General features: G+C 43.2%; 2 protein-coding genes across 2 annotated transcripts; one reads left to right on the plus strand and one right to left on the minus strand.

The window, feature by feature from the left end:
• Nucleotides 1-2,608: 2,608 nt before the first annotated feature.
• On the plus strand, nucleotides 2,609-10,117 carry LOC125088608 (zinc finger protein 501-like). The gene is made up of 5 exons (XM_047709803.1): nucleotides 2,609-2,635; nucleotides 2,763-2,923; nucleotides 7,330-7,565; nucleotides 7,651-8,167; nucleotides 8,411-10,117. Exons 1-5 carry the CDS (start codon nucleotides 2,609-2,611, stop codon nucleotides 8,664-8,666), a joined length of 1,197 nt encoding a protein of 398 aa, XP_047565759.1. The 3' UTR covers nucleotides 8,667-10,117.
• A 5,421-nt stretch (nucleotides 10,118-15,538) lies between these two features.
• LOC125088609 (vomeronasal type-1 receptor 1-like) lies at nucleotides 15,539-16,449 on the minus strand. The gene is given in 3 exon segments (XM_047709804.1): nucleotides 15,539-15,884; nucleotides 15,886-16,134; nucleotides 16,136-16,449. Coding segments are annotated over 3 exon segments (909 nt in total).
• Between the last annotated feature and the right edge of the window lie 10,175 nt (nucleotides 16,450-26,624).

Below are 26,624 nucleotides of genomic sequence, written 5' to 3' on the forward strand. Positions count from 1 at the left end.
TTTCAGATTTATTTATTTATTTTAGAGAGAGAGCACGGGCAGGGAGGGGCGGAGGGAGAGGGAGAGTGGGATTCTTAAGCAGACTTTGTGCTGAGTGCAGAGCCCAAGGTGGAACTTGATATCATGATCCTGAGATCACTACCTGAGCTGAAATCAAGAGTCAGACGTTAAACCAACTGCACCACCCAGGCAACCCAATAAATGTTTTTTTTTTTTTAACAAGTTGATAATGCATATTTATCAGTAAAAATATATCCATATACATATGTGTGTGGTTGGTTTTAGATGCTTCTTGTTCTGTGTCCCTGACTTTTCCCTGCATGTGTTTGTGTATGTGTGTGTGTGTGTGTGTGTGTTCATGTTCATTCTGGACCATAGTTTTTTTTACTTAATATATTCTGGAAGAAAGTCCAGTCAGTTGTGCTATAATGGAATGTATGTGTTCCTGAAAACCATCAAGCTATGCAAAATCCAAAATAAAAATCACAGGGCTTGGGTGCCTGGGTGGCTCAGTGGGAGCTCTGTCAAATAAATAATAAATAAATAATAAATAAATAAATAATAAAAATTTTTTTTAAAGATTTTATTTATTTGACAGAGATCACAGGTAGGCAGAGAGGCAGGCAGAGAGAGGGTGGGGAAGCAGGCTCCCCGCTGAACAGAGAGCCCGATGCAGGGCTCGATCCCAGGACCCTGGGATCATGACCTGAGCTGAAGGCAGAGGCTTTAACCCACTGAGCCACCCAGGCGCCCCTAAATAAATAAAATCTTTAAAAAAAATCACAGGGCTTATTGAGATTCTCAAAATGTAATCAGTAAAACATGAAAAAGAAGATAGAATCCTAACAAATGCCATAGCACAGTTTTACACGTTTAAAGTTTGAGAAACACATAAATACTGTAATAAATACAGGATTTTAGCCTGAAATTTGTAGAAGTGGGTGTCAGAGGGTTGCAGTTGTGAGTTATTTTATGAAGTAATGGAAGGAAGTTTACTTAAAATCAGTTGCCTAAAATTTACCCACAAGAAGTGAACGGGCTTGGCTCATAACACATGGTGAATTGGCGTAGCCAGTAGATATTTGACTTGTCCTTATGTATTGCCAGTGGCTTGAGTGGGGGTTCTAGGAACTAGGATAATGGAGCTGTTATGAACCAAGATGATGACTACTGGAGACAGCAAATTCAAGCCAATCTGGACCTGCTGAGTAGGTGAATAGAGGTATGTGTCAGTTCCTGGAGGAAGTGTGATGTATAGATATAAATTTTGGAGTCCTAAGTACAGAGAGAATTATCAGAGACAAGCCTGGTTGAGGTTCCATTGCAGTGCATGTACATAGAAGAGAAGTGAGATCAGAGACCTGAGTCTCACTTGGCGCTCTCTTTTGTGTTCACCTTTGTGCTCCTCCTAGTCCTCCTATACTGTCTTCCTTGCCCTTTTCTGGCTGCTTGATCTCCTTCCACCTCAGCAAGCTTTTTTTCATCTCTTTTTGGCACTTTCTCTATCGTTGTGTTGGATTGTTTTAACCTGGCTCTCCGCACAAGTGAGTGGTCCTGGTGTCTCCCAGTGTCAACTCCGTTATCCCCTGCACAATTGGCTCCCCACACCCAGAATACAGAAAGGAGCTCTTTCCCCCTCCTTTCAGTTTAAACATGTACACAGCTCCTTTATCAATTTAATTTTTGTTCCCCTCTAATCCTCCTTGCCCTCTCCCTCAGTTTTATTGATACATGTAGAGCAACAGGAGAACAGGAAGCATACATTTTGTTAGTAGGTCACTGGCCGTAGTGGTGAGTTGTGCCATCATCATTTCGTAAAAGTATTTGAGTATATTTCAGGATATGGAGTAAGAAATATGCTATGGATAAAACAGTATGGCTCACTGGGTTGGATGCAGTCACCGATAATTGAAGCAGGAAAGCTATTTTCTGAGGGAACTGGAGCCTGGCTTACCCTTGTCCACCTGCTTCTGAGTGGCCAACATCCATTCCTGCTCTATTTTCATTGCCATGATCCTATCCGGAGTCTTCTCTCCTGCCCCTGACCTAAAATTCTGAAACTAGCAAAACTGACTGCAAAGTTTCGGGGTACATGCATTTGAAAAGCATGTTTATCAGCTTCCAGCTACGGAGCGAACGCTTTTTGTAGAGTAACGATGGAATGATGTGTCCATTTGAATCCGTGTCCTTTCGAGGCCATCTGAAATAATACCTTTGGCCTCTGAAGCAACCTGGCTTCGTGGAGTCTGAAATAACATGTTTCTAACACTTTGACGATCAGTTGCTGCAACGGACCCAGAAGTGCGGGTGCTGAGCTTTCTTGTGGAGGGGAGCTCCGGCCTGGTTTGCCAGGCCATTTCCCAGCGATGCTCGCGGTGCTGCCTGGCTTGCGGCGGGGAGGTGGTTGTGGGTTCATCCTTCGTGGGGGTCTCGGGAGCTGTGGGAACTACATCACCCAGATTGCTCTGTCGGAGGGCCGGGCGGCGTTGAGCCAATGAAGGCTCAGAAGAGAGCACTTCTGTGCAGCACGTCTTGTTGGGGCGGGGCTTCTGGCGTCCCCCTCTTGGCGGTCTTTTCGTCTTCTTTAGAGCTTACCTCCGTTTAGAAGATGGTGCAGCAGCGGTTTGGGAGTGAGGTGATAGGATCAGAGGAGGGGCAGGAGGAGGCGCTGTCCCCGCCACACAGATTTGGATCCAAGACTCGGTGACGCCGCCGGGACTGCCCGCGCTGGGGGCCGGTCCCGGTGTCTGCTTCTCCCGCAGAGTCGGATGGCGGCGGCCGCGCCCAGGGACTCGGCTGAAGTAAACGCTCGTCCCCCGGGCACTTCCCGGCACCCCCCACCCAGACCCCGAAGGCCCGAGCGCGGGGCGCCTGTTCGCGGCCCTGCGGCCCAGGCCCGGGTGTCCCGGACAGGGAGTCGGAGGTGGGCGGGGCCGGTGTATGAGCGCTGTCGGGCTGCGTGCGGAGGGGCCGCCGGGGCAGGGCTGCAGGGCGTCTGAGAGGGGAGGATTCTGCCCTCAGGGGACAAGCGTGAGGCGGAGACGTCCAGGCGGGCCGAGGTGCGGAACCTTCGTGAGGACCCTGGACGCCAAGGGGACTTTGGCCAAAGGAGGGACCGGATCTCCTTGAGGGTTTTAAGTGTCCCGAAGGTTGCTGGGAAAGAGAATAGACTGAGGGGCGGGGGTTTGATGAGGACACTGGGGTGCCGGAGGTGGCGTTCTCGTGCAAGGTCACACCCCTGGTCAGAGCCCTCTGACCCTGAGGCACAAAGGTTAGCGGTCTGTGGAGGTCACCTGGCCGCAGGGCTGGGCAGGCATATGGGGAGCTCTGAGCCCATGGAGCCTGGCCATGGCCCCTCTGTCTAGGCCTGCCTCTTTGGCTGAAGAAAGGCTCCTGAGGCCCACACGGATCCATGGAAGATCTCAGTCCCTTACTGGTCCTGAACCCTCCCAAATGGTCTCTGGAATTCAGTGTCCCGGGACTCTGCCTGCTGTTCTCACAGTCCTTGTGTCTGGGAGACCTTGGAGAAACTCCAGGCGTGGAGTCCTGAGTCTCCGAGTTACATGGAAGGATTCTTGTTTCTGGCAACGAGTTGAAGGTGTGGAAGGTTATTCAGGAATAGGTGCCAATGCCTGCAGATCCTTGGAGGGAACTGGATTTCCCTTTTTGCCTCATGGAAACAAGGGGACAGGAGCAGGACTGGAATGCCTGCCTTTGAGGTCAGGTGTCAATTCTGGAGATAATAGAAGGTTTGATTAGGAGTAAAGTGATCTTACCAAGGTTTTAACAGGCCTCGTGTGGCTGTCCAGTGGAGAATGGACTCTGGGATAGGAAGGAGAAGAATGACAAAGAAAGGCCTGTAATAGGCCTTGCAAATGTTGTTGGGCATAAATGGTGGCCATCGAGGTGGGAGAAGTGGTTGGATCATGGACTCATTTTTTTTTTAAGTAGGGGAAGAAAGGAAGGAGTCGGGGATGACCCCAAAGGTTTTGGTCTTAACAGCTGGAAGGATGGAAGTTCCATCAACTGAGATGGAGTAGTCGGTAATGGGAACATTTTCAGTGGGAATATCAGGAGGCTGGCTTCAGCCCTGTTAAAGCCCGAGACATTTCGGATACTAGTAGAGGCATTCAGTGGGCAGTTGCACACATAGGTTGGTAGGGAGGGGGTTTCAGGATGGAGCCATTCCAAAGGTGATTGCTGCAGTATCAACCGGAGGGGAGCTGCAGGTTGCATTTGGGAAGGTTCTGGTGGTAATACTGTTAGCAATCCAAGAAGAAAGTGGTGTGAGCCTAGAACGGGGTCTTCGGGTTGGGCACCTGGTTGAAGGTGGAGAGTACTGGGTACTGGTGAGGGAGAAAAGTGGCTGGGAGGGAAGTGTGGGCAGGATGATCTGGTAGGTGACCAAGGTTTCCAAGGCAGAAGTGGACATGAGAGGAATGTGGAGAGACAGGAGTAACTGAGGCAGGATAATGTTCCCCAGGATTTTGTGGTGGCCCTTGGGTAGGGTATGGGATGTTTCAGTCAGGATGGTAGGTTATTTCAGAGCCCGCTGTGGTCATCTGTGGGCTTTTAGGCCTGGGATAGGGGACCAGTGGGGCTGAGTTTTGAATGAGGTGTGACTGGGTGTGAGTGCGTGTGACTGGAGGGCTCAGGAAGTGCAGCCCAGAAGTTGAAGAGGGCGAGATGTCTGAGATGTGCATGTAATTCTGGTTGGTGAGGTTGAAGCAAAGAACAGAGCCAGCTTTCTCTCTGTGAAATGGAGGCTTTCACAGCAGGGTTCTGGACTGCCCTTGGTAGTGGAAGCCATCGGAGGTCTGGATAACGTTGGATTATATGTGGATTCCATTTGAGTCTGCCAAGCAAGCACTGTCTGGATGCCATGTGCTAAGTGATGCGGGGAGAATCTAGGGAGATACCTGTGCTGTGGGGCAAGGGGGTAGTTGTGGCGGCGGAGGGAGTGCGCCTGTGGGCTCCAGAGACGTAAAAGGTACAATCTGTGCATCACAGGTACAGTGATGATGTGCATGTGGAGAGGGAATGTGAAGTAATGGCCCCAGGGTCCTGGTATTGCAGACTTAAGGTTGAAGGGAAAGCCCAGTTTGGTTGAGTCTGGAACACAGTCTGGAGAACCGCAGGGGTATTGCTTAGCAGGAGCATTGGGGCCGTGTCTGCCAGGCCCAGAGTTTAGCTGGCATTTATCAGATGTCCTGCTGTTGTTGCTGAGGGTTGTACACAGTGATTAATGGGACCATGAGGAGAGACCACCAGTGGTGCCAATGGGGTAACTCTGTGGGGGAAGGGATTGTGGGTCCTTGGGACAGGGTCTCTTTGGGGTTTCATCTATCTCTGTCAGGACAGTGTGACATTTGAAGACGTGATTGTGTACTTCTCCTGGGAGGGATCTGGTCTCCTTAATGAGAATCAGAGACACCTATACCATGATGTGATGCTGGAGAACTTGGCACTTGTGACCACCCTGGGTAAGGCCCTCATTCCCTCCACCAGGGACCTGGGCTAAGCCTTTCTGCTTTTATCCCAGGGATAGCTCTGTCTTTCTCCCATCACAAACATGGGCATTGCTTCCTTCCCCTCAGTTCCCTGGTCAGTTGCAGTCCTTAGGGCTGGGCTGAATGTACTGCCCCAAAGCCTCACTGGGAAGATACGCAGGGTCAGTAGTCTTGCAGTTACACTAATGGCTTCCACCTTGCTTGCCTTTCAACTGTCTGTCTGACTCTGTCCAAGTCCACGGCACCTCTCTGGCTGGTTTTGCCCCTTCCTATAGGTGATGACATTTCCTGTCCCTGCCTGCTCCAGGAACTGTAGTCACTGACATGGCCGGTACTTATGTGGACTATGGGCAGTTCTTACGGGATCCTCCTCTGAGGATTTCTTTGTAATACTAGTCTTCTTTCCTATGGTCTGTATGTGTTAAGTTGCTCTGGGCCAGTGCTGGTCACTCACCTGTCTCACCTTTCCCTTAAAACTTGCATCATGCAGGTCCCATTTAGTTCCCAAACCAGGGGATATGAAGGAGAGTCCTTGGTGCTTCCCAGAATGAACATGACTCCAGCCATAGCAAGGTGGGCTCAGAGGAACCCTGGGCCTGAGAAGTGTTAAGTAAGAGAGAGCTCATCAGGGTTGTGTTCAGATGATACCAGAAACCTGTCCTATTCCACTGGTGGCCATTGGTTACCTCATTTCTTCTTTTACTTCCCCATTCTTGACACTTGCTAATTTGTCATTTCTGCTCTGATTCTGGTTAATTCCCACCTATCTGGACTCCACACACTACCAGTTCCCCTTACTGCTGCTTCTGTAGTGCTTTCTCACATTACCCTATACATTTTGTATCATGAAGTGTGCACATATCCTCACATAGTTCTTTTTTTTTTTTAAGGATTGTATTTATTTATTAGAGAGAGAGTGCACGAGCGGGGGTAGGGGCAGAGGGAGAAGCAGACTCCCAACTGAGCAGGGAGCCTGATGCAGGTCTCCATCCCAGGACCCTGTGATCATGACCTGAGCCAAAGGCAGATGCTTAACTGACATCCCTACTCAACATAGTTCTTAAACCAGCTCTCTTACACTTGGATTTTCCTGAACTTAGATACACCTTTCTGCACAGTTGTCAGCAAGGATTTACTGAAAGCTATTAGCAGAGGATCCTTCTGCCCCTCCCTATGCTACATCCCATCCGTGTTTCTTTACCTGGAGAGGCCTCCCTCACTGTCTGACCTGTAGAGGCCCAGTGTTGCACAGCAGAAGCTACTTTTTTTTTTTATTTAAGATTTTATTTATTTATTTGAGAGAGAGAGCAAGTGCACAAGTTGGGGAGAGAGGCAGCAGAAGAGAAGGAGAAGCAGACTCCCCGCTGAGTGGGAAGCCCCATGCTGGGCTTGATCCCAGGACCCCCAGATCATGACCTGAGCCTAAGGCAGAAGCTTAACCAACTGAACTATCCAGGTGCCCCACAGCAGCAGCTTCTTTACCCTGACCCCAGCTCCTTCATCCTGGAAACGGTGCCATCAGCACATTCATTGGTCTGTTGGACCCACATTTATGATGGTATTGCCCCCTTCCCACTACTGCCTATGTATACTTCGGTAGAATTTCTCTGCTTTCAGGTTGCTGGCATGGAGCAGAGGATGGGAAGATACCTTCAGAGCCCACTGCTTCTGTAGGAGTATCACAGGTCAGGACTCACCATGGGGGCCCATATCCCCAGAAGGCAGACCCCTGTGGGATATGTTATCTGGTCTTAAAAGACATTTTGGGTGTGGCTCTGCATCAGAGAACATGTCCCCAGTTGAGATCTTACAAATGTAGAAAACCAGTCAGTTTCATTGCAGACCTTCACCAGCATGGGAAGCAATGCAGTGGAGAGAAACTGTTGAAATGGGTTTTGTTCGTGAAGAGTTGCAGGTCACATGTGTCAGGGAAGTCCTTTACCTACGGGGAGGCTGACAAGAACTTCCTCGCCAGTTCAGGGGAGCATCAGCACCAGGCCACTCATAATGGGCAGAAACCAGACAGTTGCACCATGTGTGGGGAAGCTATTCACAGTGGGAAGTTACAGTTGGTGTGAATTCAAGAAAACCTTCAGCCACAAATACACTCTTGTTCAATGCCTGAGTGTCCGCACTGAAGAAAGGTCTTATGAGTGCAAGGAATGTGGGAAATCCTTCACCCGAAGGTTTAACCTCTTTCAGCATCAGAAAGTCCACACTGGAGAAAGGCCCTATAAATGCAATGAATGTGGGAAATTCTTCACCCACATTTCCAGTTTCATTCAACACCAGAGACTTCACACTGGGGCAAAGCCTTATAAGTGCAGCAGATGTGGGAAATTCTTTGGCCAGAGCTCCAGCCTTATTGTACATAAGAGAGTTCATACTGGAGAAAAGACTTATGAGTGCAGTGAATGTGGGAAATCCTTTAGCCAAAGCTCCAGTCTCCTTAAACATCAGAGAGTTCACACTGGAGTGAGGCCTTATGAGTGTAGTGAATGTGGAAAATGTTTTGGTGACATCTCCAGCCTCATTAAACACCGTAGAGTTCACACTGGAGAGAAACCTTATGAGTGCAGAGGATGTGGGAAATCTTTTAGCCAAAGTTCTGGCCTCATTCAACACCAGAGCGTTCACACTGGAGAAAGACCTTATGAGTGTAGGATATGTGGGAAATCCTTTACCCGCAACTCTGGCCTCATTCAACACAAAAGGGTTCACACTGGAGAGAGGCCTCAGAAGTGCAGGGAATGTGGGGAATTCTTCAGTGACACCCAGTTTTCTCAACACCAAAAAATTCATATCAGAAAAAGGCCTCATGAATGCAACAAATGTGCAAAAGCTTTCAGCTGAAGGTTTAACCTCATTAGACACCAGCAAGTTTACCACCATATAGAAAGGCAGTATATGTGCGGCAAATGTGGGAAAGCCTTCAGTCAGTGGTCTGCTCTGATTCAGCACCAGAAGGTTCACAGTGCAGATCAGCTTTATGAGTACAATGAATGTGGGAAAGCCTTTAGCCGAAGGTGTAACCTCATCCGGCCTGAAAAAGTCCGCACTGGAGAGAGACCTCATGAGTGCAGTGAATGTGGGAAAGCCTTCAGCCGAAAGTCTCACCTCACTGGGCACCAGAAAGATCACAAAGCAAAGCCATAGCCATGCAAGGAGCAGGCTTTCTGCATGTTTGATATAATGACGTTGGAGGAGAGCCTTTGTGAGGGAGATATCTTCCTGAAGTTGAACTCATACATCAGAATATACACCACAGGGAAGATTCCCTGTAAGTTTCAGGTATGGGGGAAGCTTCTAGGAACCATGTTGTGCTTCCTAATTGGCTTGGGGTCCTTGCTGAAACTGTGACTGCCAGTTTTCATGGTATAAGGCAACTCTAATTCCTGAAAGGCCCCCATGGTATACATCAATTACCCCAGTGTTTAGGGAAATAGATCTCTGTTCTGTCTGGAGAAAATAATGAGCAGCCTGAGTCTTACAGTGATGTCATTCCCTTCTCTCTAATTAATGTGTATACCTGACCCAGTTTTCTCCCAAAAGACCTAATCTGGGTTCTGCTGGTGGCTTGCAAAGAAGGTTTGTCTTCAGGGACATTGTTTTCATTTAACACTTGTGGTGGTTTTTTTCCAGTCTCCATGTCACTAACCCATAAACTGCCTGCCTATGATTTGTGCAATAATAAAGGCCTTATTATTTAAGCCACCTTTAATCCTTGGGGTTGTATTCACCAAGAGATTGCTTTGAAAACATCACAAAGGTGTAAACAGCTTGTGTGGGAGTTCCCAACTTTGGTGCACCTCAGAAGACAAAGTGTGATGGCAGAGAATAACTCTTCAGTTTGGGCTTAGTTCACTTTGCTGTCCAAGGCCTCCAAGGAAAGACTGCTGGCTTTGTGCCACTAATATGAAGCCTGGAAGCCAAGATTTTTTTGTGGGTCCAGATTGTGCTCACATTGAGGAGCAGCTACTTGTGAAAATCCCCCGTGTTTCTGGGATTGGTTCCATTGTCCATAGTGCATATCACGTAAAGACCACATGGCTAAGGGGAATCTCTTCCCCAGGTCTTTCAGAAGAGCCATGTGCCCTGATGCCCAGGACTTAGTAGGGTAGTGATACTGGTTTTAACACTAAAGGGCTCACAGGAATCACAATTGATGAGAAACATTGGATTGATAGGGAGTGCTGGAGCCTGCAGTCAACTAGACAGAACATCCCTCTTCTAAAATTTCACCCACAGCTATTCCAGTGGCTGTGGCTGTGTTGGGTGAGCGTGACTCCTGGTCTGTGTAACCCTAATAACTAAGGTCATTGGCAGAGAAATTAAGGTTTTATGGATTCCTGTAGCTTTCTGGGCTGTTGACCTTAAGACTGTTATTGCACATGCAGGAAAACAAGGATAGAGAGAAGGGAGATCTCTTAATCCAGCCGTACAGCCTTTGTGGCTAAGGTGGAAACATCCTCCATTGTTCACCAGTATTTGCTATCATTGAGATAATCCATCCCTCCCAAAGCATCAAGAGAGAGGTGGTAGAGATATTAGAGGGTTGCTAAACCTGATTTTTTTTTTTTAAAGGAGTGGGAGAGATCCTTACTTTTATTTTGAACCATTGCTTAAAGCTTTAGGATATAATGACATATAGTAAACTGAACATATTTAAAGTGTGTAGTTGGATAAGATTTGGCAATATAATCTACCAAACTATCATAGTTGTGGTAATGAGCATATAAGTTCCACACATATTTACCTTTTTAAAAAATTTTTATTTATTTGACAGACAGAGATCACAAGTAGGCAGAGAGACAGGCAGAGAGGGAGGAGGAAGCAGGCTCCCTGCCAAGCAGAGAGCCCGATGCAGGGCTTGATCCCAGGACCCTGGCATCAGGACCCGAGCCGAAGGCAGAGGCTTTAACCCACTGAGCCACCCAGGCGCCCCACACACATATTTACCTTATAACTTTTATTAATCTCTCTCCCTGCCCTCTCTGGCTCTCTGGGCAAACTTAGATTTACTTTCTTTTATAGTAGACTACATTTTCTAGAATTTTAGTATTAAAGTATTTATTCTTTTTCTCTGGCCTCATATGTACTGTGTAATTACCTTGAGATTTAAAAAGTGCATTCCTTTCATTGCTGAGTAGTGTTCTGTTGTATGGATATACCGCCATTTGTTGTCATATATCTGTTTCTTGACACCTGGGTTTGCAGGTTTTGGCTATTACAAATAAAACTTCTTTGAAGATTCACATATAAATCTTTATATGGATACATGTTTCATTTTTCTTGTGTTAATACCTCTGAGTGCAATGCCTGAATCATAGGGTAGGTGAATTTTTAACTTTTTAAGAAATTGTCAAACTGATCTGAAGTGGTTAATTTTTTATATTTCCTACCGGCAGGATATGAGAGTTTCACTATATCCCTGGTTCCTGTGAGACCTTGGAACTTCCACTTAATCCTTCCTTCCGTAGGGTCCATCTGCGAGGATATAAAACCACTCACAGCCAGGCTTGACTAGGCTCCTCAACAACTTAGTCCCACTACACATGTTGCCTGTATTCTAGCCCCTTTGGTTTGGTGGTGTCCTATGTGACAGGAATAGCAGGAGATGACAAAATGTTTGCTGACTTTCTTATGCCATCTGTGTAAGGAATAATCTTTCTCAGTCCATTTGGGCTTGCAGTTTCCTTACCAGCCACGCCTATGGCAGATTGGCAAGCCAAACCTAGCAGCTGCTGCTGCAGACGGTTGATGGCTTGACACTACACCTTTCCGCTACCATGACTTTCCAGCTTCTCCATATCTAGTAAAGAGATTGCCTTTTGGCTTTCTCTTTCAAAGTTACCTGTAAGCAAAACCATTGTAAAAGGGGCTATGTGTGGGGCGTCTGGGTGGCTCAGTGGGTTAAAGCCTCTGCCTTCGGCTCGGGTCGTGATCCCAGGGTCCTGGGATCGAGCCCCACATAGGGCTCTCTGCTCAGCAGGGAGCCTGCTTCCCTTCCCCTCTCTCTGCCTGCCTCTCTGCCTACCTGTGATCTGTCTGTCAAATAAATAAATAAAATCTTTTTAAAAAGCGGGGGGCTATGTGTAAGACTGGAGAAATATCTCTTGTAACAGACTGATAGATCTATTAAAGTGTAGTAGTTATTTTCAAAGTGAAGAGGATATTAGTTATATAGTACAACATGAAAGTAGTGATAATGTGGAAATATTGGACATTGAATACAGTGGTCTCATAAAGTACACAATAGATAAGGATAAATAAGTGTCTGTATAACTAAAATTAAAAATATCAGGGGCGCCTGGCTGTCTCAGTCAGTAGAGTATGCAGCTCTTGATCTCTGGGTCGTGAATTCAAGCCCCATGTTGGGTATAGGGCTTACTTACAAAACAAATAAAATATATTTATCTCAGATGGAGAAAATCTCAAAGGAGTCAGAAAGGGGGTAAAGCCAATGGAAATTTTAAAGGGAAGCTAAAAATCTAAGACATTAAAGAAGAAGCAGACATGTATCTAGATAATACAACACAAAGGAGAAAATTACAAAGGGGGGATGTTTAGAACGGGAAACACATGCTGCCTAGATCCATTGTAATAAGGAGAATCAAGGACAGGAGAATGTTATGCCACATGTACAGTAAGAGAAATACAGGAACCAAAAACAGCTTGAGCTCATTCCCTTTCACAATTAGTGAATGCAAATGTACCGTGAAATTTTTCTGATTCATGTTACTGTTGTTGAACTTGACAAAAGGTATTTAAAACTCAGAATTCACAGAAAAATAAAGCGCAATTAGAAGATAAGAGAAAAAAGGGTAAGGTGGATTGTTCTTTCAGAGGTTAGGACCTGTTATAAAACTAGAGATGACAGCAGTTTGATATTAGATATTTGTGCAGAGCTACATGTACAGATCAGCGGAGACCATGTAGAGCTTAGAAGGAGATCCACATACATCGGGACATCCACACTTGGTGTGGAAGGGAACTGCTGCTCTAAAGAGACACGTTCTGATGTACATCAGAACACGTGAACAAAAACTTTTACAGCTACGTTGTCATTATTGCTGACACCTGAAGGCCATACGAAGGTCCATCAGTGTAGAACAGAGACAGATTATGAAATGGTGCTCTCAGAAGCACTGAAAATGAATGATACACATTGAGCAGCATGGGTGAGTCGTACTGACACTCAGTGGCCAAAAGAAGTAAGAGCAAACAAATACATAGCATATGACTCCTTTCATATAAATGTCAGTGGCATACAGAGTCAAACTATATTTTAGGATTTATGCACAGTTAAGGAAAACTATCAAGAAAATCCAACAGAGGGACACCTGGGTGGCTCAGTGGGTTGGGCCTCTGCCTTCCGCTCAGGTCATGGTCTCAGTGTCCTGGGATCGAGCCCTGCATTGGGCTCTCTGCTCAGCGGGGACCTGCTTCCCCCTCTCTCTCTGCCTGCCTCTCTGCCTATTTGTGATCTCTGTCAAACGACAACAACAACAAAAAATCTTTAAAAAAAAAAAGAAAAAGAAAAAGAAAATCCAACAGATGCTGACTTAAAAATCCCGATGTTGAGTTTCTCTTGGAGGAGGTGTAGACTGTGTCTGGGATGGAACACTTGACATGGCAGGGCACTACTAGCATTCTTCGTATTTTCCTCAGTGGCAGATACAGAGGCATCTATTTTAGGAGCATTTGTTAAATTCTAAATATATATTAATTCCCTGTACTAATGTTATATTTCACAATAAAAGTGTAAAGAAAAATGGGATAAACATAAGTGTGCTCCTTAAGTGATAGCACCAAAAAACAATAAAATGAAATAATTTAATGGAGATGAATTACACATAACCTGCCCAGAGAGCAGAAAAGAGAAAAAAAAAAATGGAGATGGAAAAGGAAGAAAAAGAATGTTGAATATTAGGTTTAACTAGCAGGTTTCTTTCTAAAGAGACCTCTCATGAGAGGCAGGGCATGAAACATATACACAAAATCAGTCAGTATCAGTATGAATTCCTCGCAGACCCAGAGAGTGATTGCTTGGCTGAAAATCAGGTGGAATACAGATCAACCCATAAAATGCAAAAGGAAAAAACTTTCCCAAAATGATTCACTTCGCTTCAAAAACAGCATGATCACAGTTATTTGGATGCAAACTATTTCCATTAAGAACACGGTCTAGAATTTGGGCAAATAACTTTGAGTCCAGTTGTACCATGGAATGATGGCGGGAGTTTGTAGGTTGTAAATCTGTTCTGTCGTCTTCAGATGGACATGAGGATACTTAGCTTATAGCTGAGTTGTATGAATAACTTGTTAGTAAAACCATAGAAACAAAATAATTTCAGACCCACTCTTAGAAAATACAAAATCTGCTGTAGAACCTGCAGGCCAGTAAGGTCAAGGGACAGACATGCAGGTCAGGAAGGAAGCTCACTGTGAGGTGTGTCTGCCTGAGACAGAGGTGGGGGCATCATTGATAAGGAAATTGCTCTATCTTTTGTGATTTCATTCATTAACTGTATGAATTAGGTGTCATTGGGCTAAGGCTTAGTTTTATATACAGTGTGTTCTAATCAACTACTCAAGATTTAATTGGTCTAGGAATTACTTGAGGACTACAGAGGTCAGAAGTTAGTTGGTGACTCTGTAGGTAATTAGAAAGCATTTAAATCAGGGTTTAGAGAACCACACCCTGACCTGATAGTGGAGCCTGTGTGAGAGGATGTTGTGGAAAAGATAAGGCTGCATCAGAAGACTATGGTGTAAACTTAAGCTCAAAAAAGTGTTGCACAGTGCATGAATTTTTCAAAATTTTTCCTAAAAATCGATTGGACTTAAGGAGGCTTATAAATGTCATCATTTTCTATGTGTAAATAAGTAATAAAAGGTTACACATTCTCAAAGACACAGCATCTAGTCCTAGGATTTATCAAAATTATGAAATAGTTGTGAAATTCAGGAAAATTAAAAGATTAAATTAAAATCTTTAAAGACAGGGCGCCTGGGTGGCTCAGTGGGTTAAGCTGCTGCCTTCGGCTCGGGTCATGATCTCGGGGTCCTGGGATCGAGTCCCGCATTGGGCTCTCTGCTCAGCAGGAAACCTGCTTCCCTCTCTCTCTCTCTCTCTCTCTGCCTGCCTCTCCGTCCACTTGTGATCTCTCTCTCTGTCAAATAAATAAAATCTTTAAAAAAAAATAAAATAAAAATAAAATAAAATAAAATCTTTAAAGACAATAGGAACAGGCTGAATTAAATAGAGGAAATCACTGGGGAAAAAACTCATATCTAATAGTAATGGAAGAGATAGAGTGAAAATCCTTCCTACATTCTTGAAAGTTTACCTTTTGTTTAAAATAAAAGCCAGTAATTGAAGATTGGAAACTCTGGGTTTGAGAACCATTAAACCAAAATATTTTAATCAAAATTAGGAATCAGATAGAAGAAGAAAACACATTTAATTATGTATGTACTAAATGACATCTAAAAAGCGAAGGTGATGCCCCTTCACTGATCTTTGCCATTGTTAGGACAAAGCTTAGAATCTTTGTCTGATTGACGGTATCCTGCAACAAATACCATAGTTTCGTTGTTAATTAAGGTTGCACGTGTGTTCCCACATGGGCCATCCAGGTATTTTCCCTGATAGATCTAGCCTTACCCACCTATGTTTAGGAAAAAATATACGTATTCAAACTATTAAAAGGCGCTGTTTGATGCTAGCTGTAGGGGACATTTTACTTATGTTGGCAAACCTGGTAGTTTTCGTACATTATATCCTCCTAAAGGACCTTGAACTAGTTGAGGAATATAGCATGGGTATATAAGTAATCATTGCACATTGTATAAATCTATTTTGGCTTCACTATAGCTGTGTCAGGATGGGGTGCTAATCATTGGATAGCACAGATTCCTGGAATTGTAACTAGCACCAAATAGTCACATATATATTAACAAAGGGTGAAATGAAAAGTAGATTTATATGCACAGATCAAAAGATAGACAACTGTTTTACCAGATTAAGGAAAACTTTTCCTTGTCCAGCAGGCAAAGCAGAACTGAGAGACACGCATATCACTGCTGATGAGCACAAATGGGCTGAATGTCGGAAAACATGATGTTACAAACACAGTAGTGTTTACTAGCCACTGGTCTGGACTCAAAATAAGTACTAGGCAAAGAGACAAAATGGAAGAGAGAGAGTAACAGCAGACAAAGGAGCTCACCAGGATCAAAATGGTGCGTGTGGCTCTGTCCTCATGGGAAGGTCTGGGGCAACGGCTGAGGCTATGAATATGCTGGACTTGCTTCTTGTGCCTGAGCAGGACAAGGACCGTGGAGCCACCGACCCAGACCATGAGGCTCAAACACAAAGTCAAAGAAAGAAAACACAGTAGCGTTTAGTGAGCCTATAAATTTATCTTGTGGTAGTCCAGAACAGTAGACGTATGTTTTTCTCAAACTAAGGTTTTTGCTGTTCAGTGGCCCAGTCATTCTTAATGGAACATAGATATTTAACAGGAGATGCGAGATCCAGCAGATGAAACAGCAGAAGCCAATGTGCTTTGGAGATACTCTGAGCTCCATCACCCTGCAGATACTAGAATGAATCTTAAAAGCCACTCAACAGGCAGGTGATGCTGAGGGAAACTCCTCTGCCCACTCTGTGTACATAAAAGACAACTTTACATCCAGTGTCATCCAGGAAGTATTTCCATCCAAAAGCTGCCGTGGTCTGAGGGATCCCTTTGGAAAAAAGCACCAAGGAGTTGGCTAAGACCAGTTGATTGAGAATTAGGTCTTTGGATTTCAACTTGTGTCCAGTGAACAAAGGGAAGTTGTAAAGACCAAAGAGGAAGGAATTTCCCAGGATCCCCACTCCTGTCTGAATGAAGAAGATAATCTCTATTTCCAAGTTGAAAGAGCCCATCACATCAATATCAAGTGGAAATTGATCCTTTTTTTTTTTAAGTGGAAATTGGTCTTAACTGGAATTAAAGATCTGGAGGAAATTCAAAATATATGTATTACTATCTTTATGTTTCCTGTAGGGCTTTTCATTAACCACATTTTTTCCCCACATAAAAGACATTCAGAATGTGTCCTTAAAAAGCAAACAAAAGGGGCTCCTGGGTGGCTCAGTTAGTTAAGCATCCAACTCTTGATTTTGGCTCAGGTCATGATCTCAGGGTTGTGAGATCAAGCCCCACTTCATGAAGCCTGCTTAAGATCTCTCTCCCTCCCTCACTGACCCTCCCACCCCCCCCAAAAAAAAAGTTAAAAAGCAAACAAAAGGATCAAAGAGAGGTTATCTAAAGGAGATCTTACTAAGTAGTTGTAAATAACTCAAAATGTTTCTCCAAGGATGTGCACTTGGGTTATTGAAGGAGGGAGTTGTGGGGTATTTAGACATACACTTTCACATTAACTATAGACAGGTGGATTTGTTCAAAACGTTTAGATACAATTGTGATTTTTATAACAGCAATTAAAATTGACAGATAATTTTAAGAAAAAGTAGTAGAATACACATATGAACTTTATCAAAGAAGAATTTTAAACCAAGGGAAAGTTCGAGAAATAATTTTGAAAAGAAAACATGAAATGAATTTACTTCTCCAACAAAGATGTCATTTTATGTGGAGAATTTCTACAATTACTGTAAATCAGAGACAACTTTGAGGAGTCTCTGACTTATTAACAGCTGTGATCACTAGTCCTATGCTCAAAGTGTAGTCACTCAAGGGCAAAAATAAGAGACTCATTTTATTCCCTTAAACAGAATGGTGGCCGTGGAGGCATGGTTAGGGACTAAATTATGTGCACTTTGCTTTCAGAGAAAAAATATTGAAAGTACATCATTATGTACTTGGGTAGAACTTTATATGTCGGAACAAACCAAACTGTCAATGCTACAGGTGTATGAGGGGTGAACACACTAGTATTTCATATTGATCAGAAAGGACAATGAAGTTCTGTTGGGGTAGAAAGAGAAGATTTAATAGATAATTATAATTTCACATTGATTTTGAAATCTGGTCCTAGGTCAGGGTAAAATTGAGAATCTGAGAATAATGAAGTCCCTGATGATCTCTGCTCTCTTAAATGTGGAATCTTTAGTCGCTTTTCTCTTAAAAGAGCATATCTCCAGGATTTGGAGGTTTATACTCTTCCACCAATCATAGACTCCTTTAAACACACAGGCTCTCAGTGATTAAAAACGAAATCCTACGGCATAAATCTGCAGTTGCCACCCAGTAACCAAGTGTCGGTTCCCAGATGAGAACTAAAAATCATCATCTTACTGTTCTTTACTTCTGCTTAGAGGTAAGCCTTTGCCCTGAATGTCATGAGGGTTCTGCATGTCTGTTTATTCAGAGGCAAGAGGTGAAGATGTCAGGGTAATAGGGAAGAAGGAATTACGTGCTTAGGAACCCTGAAGCAGGCAGAGGAGCACAACAGTGTGTCTGGATCCCTCAGAAAACTCCCTGGTGCTTTTAATCGTAAGATCACTTGTTTGAATCCCATGAGTTTCTTACTAAGTTTTATGGAATACATTCTATTTCCTCAGAGTTTCTGACCCTTGTTTTTTAAAATAGCCACCTACCAAACAGATTGTATTTGCTGCCAGCACAGTAGCTGCAGTGGCAACATCTGTATACATTTGTGGAGATGGGGACTCTGAAGCCTGAGATGAAGATTGGGGATTCCATGATCTCACTTCTTGCTAGGCAGTGATTACCTCTTCACTTGTAATTGCTGGGAGAAGGTCTGTATGGAATTTAAGATTACATCTGAAAAGGATTTGTGAATTGAGCAAATTATGTACGGCTATTGATGTTAATTAACAAATTTATACAAGGAGGGGACGCCTGGATATCTCAGTGGGTTAAAGCCTCTGCCTTCGGCTTGGGTTGTGATCCCAGGGTCCTGGGATCAAGCCCCCAGTCAGGCTCTCTGCTCAGCAGGGAGCCTGCTTCCCTTCCTCTCTCTCTGCTTGCCTCTCTGCCTGCTTGTGATCTCTATCAAATAAATAAAATCTTTTTAAAAAATTTATACAAGGAGAATGACTAAAGAAATAGAGAAGTTGGTGAAGTTGGCAGTTGGCTAAGTCTCGGTGGGGCACTGTAGACCTTTGTAAAGACTCTGGAATTTCTCTAAGTGAAATGGTAAGGCAGTGTGTACATAGTATTGGAATAGAGAGGGGCATGACCCAACCTGTGTATTGAAAGGTTCAGTCTGATGTCTGTACTGTATATGGACTAGGGGGAAGAGAGGAAGCGGACAGGTCAATGACTCACTATCACACCATAATTTGAACAGGGAAAGCTTAAAGAAACAGAGGACTAGAGTAACAAAGGATTAGAGGATTAGAAGGATCAAGAACTCTGAATAGTATGGGATTGTCAGATATAAGGAACTTCAGGCCGGAGATAGAGCCGTCACACAGCCTATCCCAGGATGAAATCTGTACCCTGTGGGTGAGTGCACAGCTGGACCACAGGATGATAGAGAAATCTCCGTGAGTCTCCAGCTCTCAAGTCCGGCCGTGCATGCTAGCCAGCAGCTTTCCCAACACCACCATCCCCGAGAACCTTTAAAGTGGCTTACCTCTGACCCTCAAGAATAGTTTTCCCAGACACTCCCGACTTCCAGAGGACAGTTCCCAGAAGTACGGCTGGCAAGGCATCAAAGCAACTCTGTCATTCCATAAGTCACTGCCTGCCCTTTTGGACAAGATCTTATAAAGGACAAGCTCTCTGGTGGGGTTGAGGGTATCTTACCTGGACACACAGTCTCAGCCCAAAGGGTGGTCACTTCTAATACTTGCTCTTCCTGTATGTTTTGGGGCTCTTTTTGTTTTTACTGGCCAGTCTGTCATTATAGCAATCCCCTATTGGTCTTTTATATTAAACTCTCACTGTGCAAATTCTGGTGTGGTTTCTCTAGTTGGCCCTGGCTGACATTCACTTTGCAAGCAATTAAATAAGAACTATAGTATCCTTTGTTGGTGTGTGTGTGTGTACACTGATGCGCTTGTCACATTTGCATGTGCCTGTGTTTGTGTTTGATCAGAAGCCAATGCACTTTGAGGATTTACCTTCGAGTTCCATCCATCTAGAGAAATTGAGGGCAGAGCTCATTGGCCTGAAAGCCACCAAGGAGGGAGGTGGTGCTGAGGGAAACCCGCTGCCCATTCTGTATTTTAAAAAAAGAAAACAGACAAGTTTAAATTCTGCATCATCCAGGACACAAATTCTTTCCAAAATTGCCACTGCCTGAAGAATCCCTATAGAGAAAAGAATTAAGGATCTAGCTAGTAATAGTTGATTTAGAATCAGGCTTCTGGGTCTCATCTTGCATCCAGCAAGCAGAATGAAATTATAAAGACAAAGGAGTGAAGAATTACCCATGATGCCAAACCCTGGCAGAGGAAGAAAATCCCCGTTTCCAAGTTGACAGAACTCATCACACCAATATCTAGTGGAACTTGATCTTAATTGAAGTCAGAAGAATTAAAAATAACAAAAGTATGTTATCATCATCCTGCCCAGCAGTTCAAGTGTTAAGCTCAACACAGGTTTCTCACTGTAAATGAGCATTAAGAGTATGTGTGTGAGGGTCACTTACTAATGTGCTTTGGAAATAACGTAAACGTCGAGCAGAACAGGCCCTGGTTCTCTGCAGCTGTAGACAAGGAGGAACTCCTCACTTCAAGTATGGAGTTACCTCCAGAATATATTCTTACATGAGAAAAAAGTGAGATGCTGACGAGCAGATGAAGTAAAGTCTATTTTTCTAAGAATGCAAAGAATACTAGTATGAATATAAGTATGAATATAAAGAAATATAGTTTGAAGAGGACTATGGGAGGATTAACAAAAACATAAAAATGATGTCCTCATGGACAGAGAAAGTTGGAGGCTAGACTTCTCTGAACTGACCTTGTATTATGTTATGACTGTTATAAAACTGGAAATACTTTGGGGCACCTGGGTGGCTCAGTGGCTTAAGCCTCTGCCTTCGGCTCAGGTCATGATCCCAGGGTTCTGGGATTGAGCCCCGCATCGGGCTCTCTGCTCAGCAGGAAGCCTGCTTCCCCCTCTCTCTCTGCCTGCTGCTCTGCCTACTTGTGATCTCTCTTTCTGTCAAATAAATAAATAAAATCTTAAAAAAAAAAAAAACTGGAAATACTTTGCATCTTTGCCAAACAACATAAAATAAATGCATAATAGAATAACCCATTACTTTCAATGTCAAAATGAATTTTTTTTAAAGATTTTATTTATTTATTTGACAGATAAGAGATCACAAGTAGGCAGACAGGCAGGCAGAGAGAGAGGAGGAAGCAGGCTCCCTGCCGAGCAGAAAGCCCCATGTAAGGCTCAATCCCAGGACCCTGGGACCATGACCTGAGCCTAAGGCAGAGGCTTTAACCCACTGAGCCACCCAGGTGCCCCATCAAAATGAATTTTAAGACATATGTTTGTGTGTATGTGTGCAAACCTTGTTATGTGTGAAGTTTGGGGCCAATCCACATAAATAATTTTTGAGAAACTTAAAAAAATAATTTTGTCTGTTTATTTTTATTGGGATATATTAAGACAAAACACCAGCCAAGAAATTGTGAACTGGTATCTAATATCATATTCTTTAGTAAAATCATAGTTTTTTAAAATGATGGAATAAGAATATTAATATACTTGAGAACCAAAACTTTTAGGAAAAAATAAAAGAAATAAAAAACCAAACTGTTTTAAGATGCTATGTTTTTTCATTTCCTTGAAAAAAAAAATCAACATTAACCAATCTGTATTTGACGTAAAATATACAGAGAGACGTGAACAAGTCTAGCTATTATGACCAAGTCCTGAGCACCTCCATTCTACAGATTGTGACCTCTACATGCAGTTTCTCACTAAAAAGGTATAAGACATCTTGACAAAAATTTGACAATTCCTAATCCACATGGGAAAAATGAAACATCTTGTTAAACCATCAAGCAAGAACGCTGTGAAAAACTTCTAGTGGGAGGCAGTAAGAAGGAACTATACTACCTCTGAAGTATCCTTCACACTAAATGACTATAATTTGAGTAAACCATTAGCAAAAATCATACATTTCATGGCTGTCTGGGACAGTGTGTGAAACAACATCAGTGGAATGCAATAAATTAATAGAATGTATTAAATTATGCTAGATCAATGATCCATTTATTTTTTATTAAAAATGAGGGGGAAAATAGGAGGACTTACTATTTGCCAGGCTCCTAATAGAAAAACACAAATTAGAGAGGCTTGGGTGCCTCAGGCCGTTAAGCGTCTCCCTTCGGCTCAGGTCATGATCCCAGCGTCCTGGACTGGAGTCCCGCACTGTGCTCCTTGCTCAGCAGAGAGCCTGCTTCTCTCTTTGCCTGCTCGGTCTGCAGCTCCCCCTGCTTGTGCTCTCTCACAGTCTCTCTGACAAATAAAATCTTTTTTTTTTTTAAAGATTTTATTTATTTATTTGACAGAGAGAAATCACAAGTAGGCAGAGAGGCAGGCAGAGAGAGAGGAGGAAGCAGGCTCCCCGCTGAGCAGAAAGCCTGATGTGGGGCTCGAACCCAGGACCTGGGATCATGACCTGAGCCGAAGGCAGCGGCTTAACCCACTGAGCCACCCAGGCGCCCCTGACAAATAAAATCTTAAAAAAAAAAAAAAAAAAAAAACCCACAAATTATATGGGGATATTGATTAGATCCTGATTCAAATGATTATTAGTGGGGTGGTTTTTTTTTTTTTTTTTGAGGAAATAAGGAAAACATGAGCTATTATTGTTATTTAATGGTTAAATATAATGGTTAAATGGTTAAATAATAATGTTAATTATTGAGTTTTTGTTATTGTACAATAATTATGAAGGTACTCAGGTTCACCTTGTGAATGGGAACCATCTTTAGATCCCATATCATTGTGTTGAAGTATGTTCTTGATTATTTACTCAAGAATATAATGACATATATGAATTTATTTGTTAAGTAATCCAGTGTGGATAATGTGAGTAGCAGTATAGATAAAATGAAATGACTGTGTTGAAAGTGGTACTCAGTCTATGAGCCTGATGCTATTATCTTTCACACATATTTGGAATTGTCCATTGTGCCAGTTTTCAAAAGCATTTTCTTCTCTTAATAATATTTTCTAAGTTATACTGTTATGCTGAAAAAAATAAAAAAATTAAAAAAAATATTTTCTAAGTTTTATGTCTTCAAGGCAATATTTTTTAACCTGAGACAATGTACTTTTTATTCTTAGTGTTTCATTGTTAATGATGTTATTCTGACTATATTTAAATGTTTTTCTATCTTTAGACAGGACTCGAAAAATCAGATGATGTCTGTATCCAGAGGGACCAGATAAATGAGCAGTTTGGAAACTAAAGAAGGTAAAACCTGCCTCATATACAGGTGCTTGTGTGCTCATCAGTTAATGAAATGTGTCATATTTTTACATGATTCTAAAAATAAGGAATCTAGCTTAATAAATAAATTACCATACTATTTAAAAGAAAGAAATAATCACGTTAAGAAAACTCTCTGGGGGGGGCGCCTGGGTGGCTCAGTAGGTTAAGCCGCTGCCTTCGGCTCAGGTCATGATCTCAGGGTCCTGGGATCGAGTCCTGCATTGGGCTCTCTGCTCAGCAGGGAGCCTGCTTCCCTCTCTCTCTCTCTCTGCCTGCCTCTCCGTCTACTTGTGATCTCTCTCTGTCAAATAAATAAATAAAATCTTTAAAAAAAAAAAAAAAGAAAACTCTCTGGGGGCGGGTATCCAAACCAAGTCTGATTTGTATGAGCCTTTGTGGCAAGTCAGTGATTTCACTCAGATAAAAAACCTTATCGCTGATGGAAAAAGAAGCCAAGATCTAAAATATATTAATATAAAATGAAATTCAACAAGATTTTAAGGGGAGGCTTCCCAAGAATGGGTTTTCTTCAAGAAATACGCTGTTTGGTACTGAATGGAGAAATACAGAAATATTCCCAAATTGATCACAAATAAGAGGACTCTGCTGGTCCCTTATTGACTCACCAATTTCCTGGCATTTCAACAAGGCAGGGAAAATAGCTATGAGATATATTTATTTTAAATGGAAATAGATTATTGAGAGCTGAAATTCCTGCATATCTCAGAGGTACTATCGGGCCACATAAAAGGTTAGAATTAACAACATAGTTTAACATTTACATATATGCTATAAAAATAATCAGAAATCAACCAGTTTTCTGTATGTAGGAAATACTGTCTCTATAATTATAAATACACTAAATACAGTTTTGTAAAATACCAAATAGTCTACTAAAATATTCTTTAAAGGAAATAATTTAAATAATGGTGGTGAAATATTAAAGCAAAATTAAAGCCCTATTAAAAGCTTAAAATCAGTACTAAAGGACTATTAAAGTCCTGATTATTCCTTTTGTCTGTCCCCCACAAACTTTTTGCCACCTTTGTATATGTGTGTGTGTGTGTATTAAGATTTTATTTGTTTATATGAAAGAGAGCATAAGTGAGGCAGCACAAGCAAGGGAAGCAGCGCAGGGAGAGGAAGATACAGACTCCCCACTGAGCAAGGAGCCTGACACCGGGCTTTATCTCAGGACCCTGAGATCATGACCTGAGCCCAAGGCAGCTGCTTACCCAACTGAGCCACCCAGGCGCCCTTGCCACATTTTTCTTACCATAAAAATTTTGTTTCTATCATGCAAACAAATGAAGACATTATTTTCTGTAAATGAGATATGAATGTTTACAAATGAGAGAAATTTCTAAACATACTAGACTTTAGTTAGCACGACATGCCGCTTCCCCGGTGCACCACGTAGAGCAGCGTCCCCAGAAGCCCTTGGGCATCGCCCGAGCGGCGCTCGGACACTCACCATCTGGGGCTCCTGTTCTCTTACTGCTGACCACGCGCCCGCATGTGAAGTCTCTAGAGGGGAACCTGTGAGGTGTGGTGTGCTGCGGGCAAGTGAGAGACAATTTCACAAGGGCTGTAACTGAGGGAGAGGGGGCAGCTGGGGTGGCCCTGAGCCGGGTGGACAAGGGTGGCAAGAGCCTCTGATTTCCTCAGCTGGTTCCAAGAGCAGATGTCTCCCCTGCCCCTCAGTCTTTTATGTTTCGATTTCAGAAAGCCTCATGCTTTTAAGAGAATGGGTATTCCTGGATTTCCTGAGATAAATTCCTTACTATAATGAAGAACTGGAAAAAAAAAATAGCTATTCACCCAGTTGGTGTGTGCTCTGAGGCCAGTGGCTGCAGTGATGGTACCTGTGCGGGTGCAGAAATGGGGCTTTTGAACCCTGAGGTTAAGGTTTTGAGATGCCATGATCTCATCTGGTTTCTGAAAGTGATTATTTCACCTGTAATTGCACTGACAGTGTCTGTGGGTGATTTAAGATTACTTCTGGAAAATATTTATGAATTGTGCGTATCACTGAACTATTAAAAGTGATTGATGGAGGTATCCAAGAGGAATGGCACAACAGCATGGGGAGAGCAAAAATCCTAATGTAATTGAACAGAAGACACTGACATCCCTTAAGTGAAAGAACGAAGCTGAGCACATCTTATCCACTTAGTTCGGTATTTATATCTAAAATATTTCTTTCCCTTCCTCAGAGCCCTGCAGGTACTGAAATTGAAGGGAGAGACCCTAATGGATGTGTAGAGTTAGAAACAACATAGGACATTGCAAATGACGGGAACTCTGCTTTGTTCAGTGCTTCAGCAGATACTTAACGGTGTCCCTTATGTGGGTCAGGCACATTTCTAGGTATATGGTATATGAGTGCACAGAACATAAACAAGGAGTGTTTCCTTATGGAAATTGCCTTCTGGTGAAGAGAAACAGACAAGCAATGGGTCTTGTTGAATTACTCAGTGTCTTGGAAGGTAATAGGTCTCACAGAAGGAGAAAAGAACCAGACTGCTTAAAGAAAGTGAGGGGTGGGGCGCCTGGGTGGCTCAGTGGGTTAAGCCGCTGCCTTCGGCTCAGGTCATGATCTCAGGGTCCTGGGATCGAGTCCCGCATCGGGCTCTCTGCTCAGCAGGGAGCCTGCTTCCCCTCCTCTCTCTCTGCCTGCCTCTCTGCCTACTTGTGATCTCTGTCTGTCAAATAAATAAATAAAATCTTTAAAAAAAAAAAAAGTGAGGGGTGGGGAAGCATTATGGTAGTAAATTGGGTCTCCATGGTAGGACTCAGCGAAGATGAAATTTGGGGGAAAATGTTAAGGTGGCTAATGATAAATTCCTCATTTATTCCTGTCCAAATGGTACATACCCATTTTCCTGTTTTACTGCACTAGACAAGAACACCAGTATTAATACTGGACACAAGTGTGGAGAGTAGGCATCCTGGTTTTGCTCACGATCTCAGGAGCATGTTTTATAGTGGACAAAGAGGTATGGCAGTTAACCGCATTTGCAATAGCACTTTTGTACGAGCTCCTTAAGAGGATCCCTTCTAAGTTTAATGACTCTCTCTGTCCTTGTCACACACACACCCCAAAAATTTTCTTAAAAAATTGCTTTGGAGAAAAGTATTTTGTACAGAATGGGGAAAAAACCCTCAACATAAGAAAATTTGTGGGAGACTTCTTTTTTTTCTTTTTGAAGATTTTATTTATTTATTGACGAACAGAGATCACAAGTAGGCAGAGAGACAGGAAGGGAAGCAGGCTCCCCGATGAGCAGACACCCCAACACGGGGCTCGATCCCAGGACCCTGGGATCATGATCTGAGCCGAAGGCAGAGGCTTTAACCCACTAAGCCACCCAGGTGCCCTTGTGGGAGGCTTCTAAAGCAGTACTTCAAGGAAAATTTATCACATTAAGCACTTACAGAAAAAAAAAAAAAAGGTCTCTGGGTGCCTGGCTGGCTCATTCTGTGAAGCATGTGACTCTTGATCTCAGGGTGGTGAGTTCAAGCCCCACATTGGGTGTGGAAGCTACTTAAAAAAAGAGAAAGGCCTCAAATCAAGGATCTCACCTTTAGAAACCAGAAAAAGAGAACTGAAATCCAGAGAAAGCAGAAGGAAATAATAAAGATCAAAACAAAATTGAGGGG

Source organism: Lutra lutra, chromosome 17 (assembly GCF_902655055.1).
Source record: "Lutra lutra chromosome 17, mLutLut1.2, whole genome shotgun sequence".
In the NCBI taxonomy this organism is placed as follows: domain Eukaryota; kingdom Metazoa; phylum Chordata; class Mammalia; order Carnivora; family Mustelidae; genus Lutra; species Lutra lutra.